Here is a 4,111-nt window from a genome sequence, read left to right on the forward strand (position 1 = left end):
TCCGAAACTCGGAGTTTTATCATGGCTACTGAATAAGTGTCACATATCTTTACAGATACATTCCTCTATTTGCATAATATCGAGGTCTCTTTCTTTCTTTTGTTGCTATTCCTGTCAAATCATCATCATCGTTTAACGTCCGCTTTCCATGCTGACATGGGTTGGACGATTTGACTGAGGACTGGTGCAACCGGATGGCTACACCAGGCTCCAATCTAATTTGGCAGAGTTTCTACAGCTGGATGCCCTCCCTAATGCCAACCACTCTGAGAGTGTATGTAGCAGTGTGTCTGTACATGTGTATTTGGAGCTGTTTGTGTGTGTATGTGTGTGGAGCTGTATATTTATGTGTGCATGAGAATATAATTGTATGTAACTTAATATATTTGTGTAGCTGTATATATCTGATCTATGTGTAACATTATATCAATGATTTCTTTTGTTAGGCCTTCAACATAATAGTGAGCCTGTTGGGAAATGCAACAGAAACCAAACCACCGCAGCAACAGAGCGAAACAAAAATGAAACAACAAGAGCAGAGTGTAAAAGAAGTTAGTCAGCATCAACTAAGTTCAACAGACCCTAAATCACGGCAACATCAGCTCCCAACTGATATTAAACCACAGCAAGAGGAAAGTGAAATAGATATTAAGGCATTACAAGAGAATGCCGACGCTATGTACCCTCAGGATTTTCTATCAGATTCCTCATCAGATTCTTTAGCACCGATTGCCAAACCCGCTGACACCAATACAAATACCTGGCGTATGTTGACACCTGTCTTTTTTACTTTTATCTTTTGTTTATAAACACTGTCGTTTGTTACAGTGCTATGATGAGACAGCCTTCATGTGGTCGCACATCTTGCTGAAAATAGCACTAATTAGATATCCTGAAACTATAGCTTAGTGTCTTACAATTTGTACACATTGGATAAGGCAGTCTAGGTTGCACGGTGCTCAGAAGAGAAATGACTTAGTCATGGCTGAAATGCACTTCAACAAAAGTATCTTCTGCAGTTCATATTACATCTGGTCTAATTCGTTGCCCAAGCAATTTGCATCTGGTTTATTTTTTAGCCTATACATTATATCTGGTTTGTTTCATTGTCCAGGCAATTTACATCTGGTCTAATTCGTTGCCCAAGCAATTTGCATCTGGTTTATTTTTTAGCCTATACATTATATCTGGTTTGTTTCATTGTCCAGGCAATTTACATCTGGTCTAATTCGTTGCCCAAGCAATTTGCATCTGGTTTATTTTTTAGCCTATACATTATATCTGGTTTGTTTCATTGTCCAGGCAATTTACATCTGGTCTATTTTTATAGCCTATACATTACATCAAGTTTATTTTATGTCCAATACATTACATGTTGTCTATTTTAGTCTAGATATTTACATCTGGTTTATTTTATTGTTTAGACATTATTTCTGATGTATTTTATAACCTATAGACATTACATTTGATGTGTTTCATAATCAATAGACAATACATCTGGTCTCTCTTATAGCCTTAGACATTGCATTTTCAGATCTTAGATATTACATCTGGTACATTTTCAAAGCCTAGGTGTGTTTCCATAGCCTATACATTATATCTGGCTTAGTTCCATTATTTAGACCTGTCCAGCCTATGCAAATAGGGAAAACCAGGCAGAGAAATTATGAAAATGGTGACAGTGAATATCCTGTCAGCCATGCAAAATCATCAATGTCCAAACAGCAGTGTTCGGTTATCTCATTCAGATTGTGAATTACCCAATCAGCTTGGACCTCTATATTCTCTGTTTCCCACATACACTAACCTCGGCCTCAATCCCCTCTTTCTACCGGTAACAATACAGAAAATACCCTGCTATTACTTTCTCTGATTTGTCGTATTGTTTCTGTTTACTCAGGTAAACAAGAACAAGAGAATTTTGCAATGAAACCAGTTTACAGTAATAGCAATCCATATAGTCATGAAGATAAAAATGTGAGGCACTGTGATGATGAGGAGCAAGATGAAAAAGATGTTGGAGATTACCTGCATGAAACTAAATCACCAAAAATGTCAAGTAGCGTCAATATAAGTGGTAAGTGTAATGTTTATTAGTTCTAATGAAACATTTTAATTCTTTATTCACTCACTCTACTAACTCAGCCTTCAGTTTATTTCTTCCACCTGCATGTCATCCTTCTACTAACCCCAACCTCCCATTGACTCCGCCTTCTATTAACTCCACCTTCTATTGACTCCACCTTCCATTAACCTTATCTTCTATTGATTCAATTTATTACAAATTCTTCTGTAACATTGTTCAGTGAATTCCACCATTGATCTCCACTCGGTGGTGGTATTGTGGCTAAGCAAATCAATGTTGAATTACTAGGCAGTTGTTTGATGAATTCCAGTGTAGCCCAATTATTATATTGTGCTTCAAGGGAACTTATAGACTACTATGGAATATTAGAGAGCTTTACGTTATATTTTAGTGATTGTTGTTAGAAAGAGTTAGATATTCAACTATCAAAACTGTTGCTTTTCAATTTACAACTATACAAATTACAAGCATGGCTGTGTGGTTAAGGGGCTTGCACCCCAACCATTTGGTTCTGAGTTCAGTTCCATTCTGCAACACCTAGGATAAGTATCTTATACTGTCCCAAACCCACCAGTAACATATAGTTTTATTTATGTTTTACATAACATATATAGTTTTACAGTTCTATATTTAAGAGATGAGGAATTATGTACATTATTTACATTTGACAGATATTTGGAGGGTATATCAGCCGAGATGGGGACAAATATCTGTCAAATGTAAATAATGTAAATAATGTTTATATAGTTTTCCTAAGCTTTGGAATGTATTTATTTGTTACTTTAGAAACTCCTGCCTACAAGACATTGCTCACTGGATTGATGAGTTCAATTTCCCTTGATGAAGAACTGGCAGATTCTGATGGTGAGAGTGATGATTTGGAGAAAGAATTTGGTTCCAGCTTGACGAAGCCCCACCTGAGGTATGTATTATTATAGATGTATCATGTAATGCCATGCTTGGCTGCAGTTAGGTCAATATTATTTACTGTCCAGTGTCTCTTTTATTTAAGATACTAGAGTGTGTGATTTGAGGAAAATTTACTCTTAGCTGGTTGAGTGATCACATAACAAATTACTCGTTGGCTCACTTGATTTGGTTGTTGCTGTTGCTGTGGAATTGCATATCATCCCTAAATGAGGAGGCCTAAGACATGTACATTGTCAGTTGGGTAAACATGTGCAATCCACGGATCCATAGGTTCAGATACTCCACGTCTTCAGCTAACTAAAGCTGGCACTTTACAGCTCAACATGTTAATCACATGGGATACAGTATGGTACTCTGGGCATGTTATGTTTTACTTAACTAGCCAGTCTGGAGCTTCTGCTAAAAATAACAGCCAAATTTCCTTTAACTCAGACTGGCCATATCAAGCCCAAATATTCTACCTGTTTTATGTTTAAACTGGCTAGATTTGGCCTCTTACTCCTACCCAATAATATCATTCTTAAGATGAACAATCACGCCATCAAAATCTCAGAGCTACAAGATAATGCATAATTAATTCAAAACAATGTGCATAAATAAATATTACATTTGACTGAGTATTCTGAATGCTAAAGGGTTAAACTTGCTCTGTTGTTTTAAAAATAGACGACTTCACAGGATAATGCAATCTGCAGCCTGTATTGACTCTTAACTGAAGCAAATTAATTCCTTTGTGTTGTTTTTGTCTTAGGGAAGAGCATGAGTTTCATAGAATTCCTGTTACTCTCTACCTTATTACACTCTGTCTGACATTGCAAAGCACTTGGTCTTAACTCTTCATTAAATCTGTTCCATTTCATTTACATTACAAATGAATTCCACACCACTTTTGTGAATGCCTCATCTTATTATCTAAAAGAATTGTCGTTAATACTGAAAATGTATTACCTCTCTGAAGCATTTTGTAAATTCTGTTTTCCTTTCTTTCTCTACTTTATACAGACATGTATACACACACACACACAAGTCTCACTCTCTCTCTCTCTCCATATATATATATATATATATATCATCATCATCATCATCATCGTTTAA

General features: G+C 36.1%; 1 protein-coding gene across 4 annotated transcripts in view; it reads left to right on the forward strand.

Annotated features, from left to right (window-relative positions):
• LOC106876681 (uncharacterized) overlaps nucleotides 1-4,111 on the forward strand; it is a 31,569-nt gene that overhangs the window by 18,499 nt on the left and 8,959 nt on the right. For all 4 annotated transcript variants that reach the window (XM_014925316.2, XM_052971899.1, XM_014925325.2 and 1 more), the window contains exons 12-14: nucleotides 447-765; nucleotides 1,901-2,077; nucleotides 2,873-3,008. In XM_014925316.2, the coding sequence (XP_014780802.1) occupies nucleotides 447-765; nucleotides 1,901-2,077; nucleotides 2,873-3,008 (632 nt within the window). The remainder of the gene's footprint in view (nucleotides 1-446; nucleotides 766-1,900; nucleotides 2,078-2,872; nucleotides 3,009-4,111) is intronic.

Source organism: Octopus bimaculoides, chromosome 11, assembly GCF_001194135.2.
Source record: "Octopus bimaculoides isolate UCB-OBI-ISO-001 chromosome 11, ASM119413v2, whole genome shotgun sequence".
Lineage (NCBI taxonomy): Eukaryota > Metazoa > Mollusca > Cephalopoda > Octopoda > Octopodidae > Octopus > Octopus bimaculoides.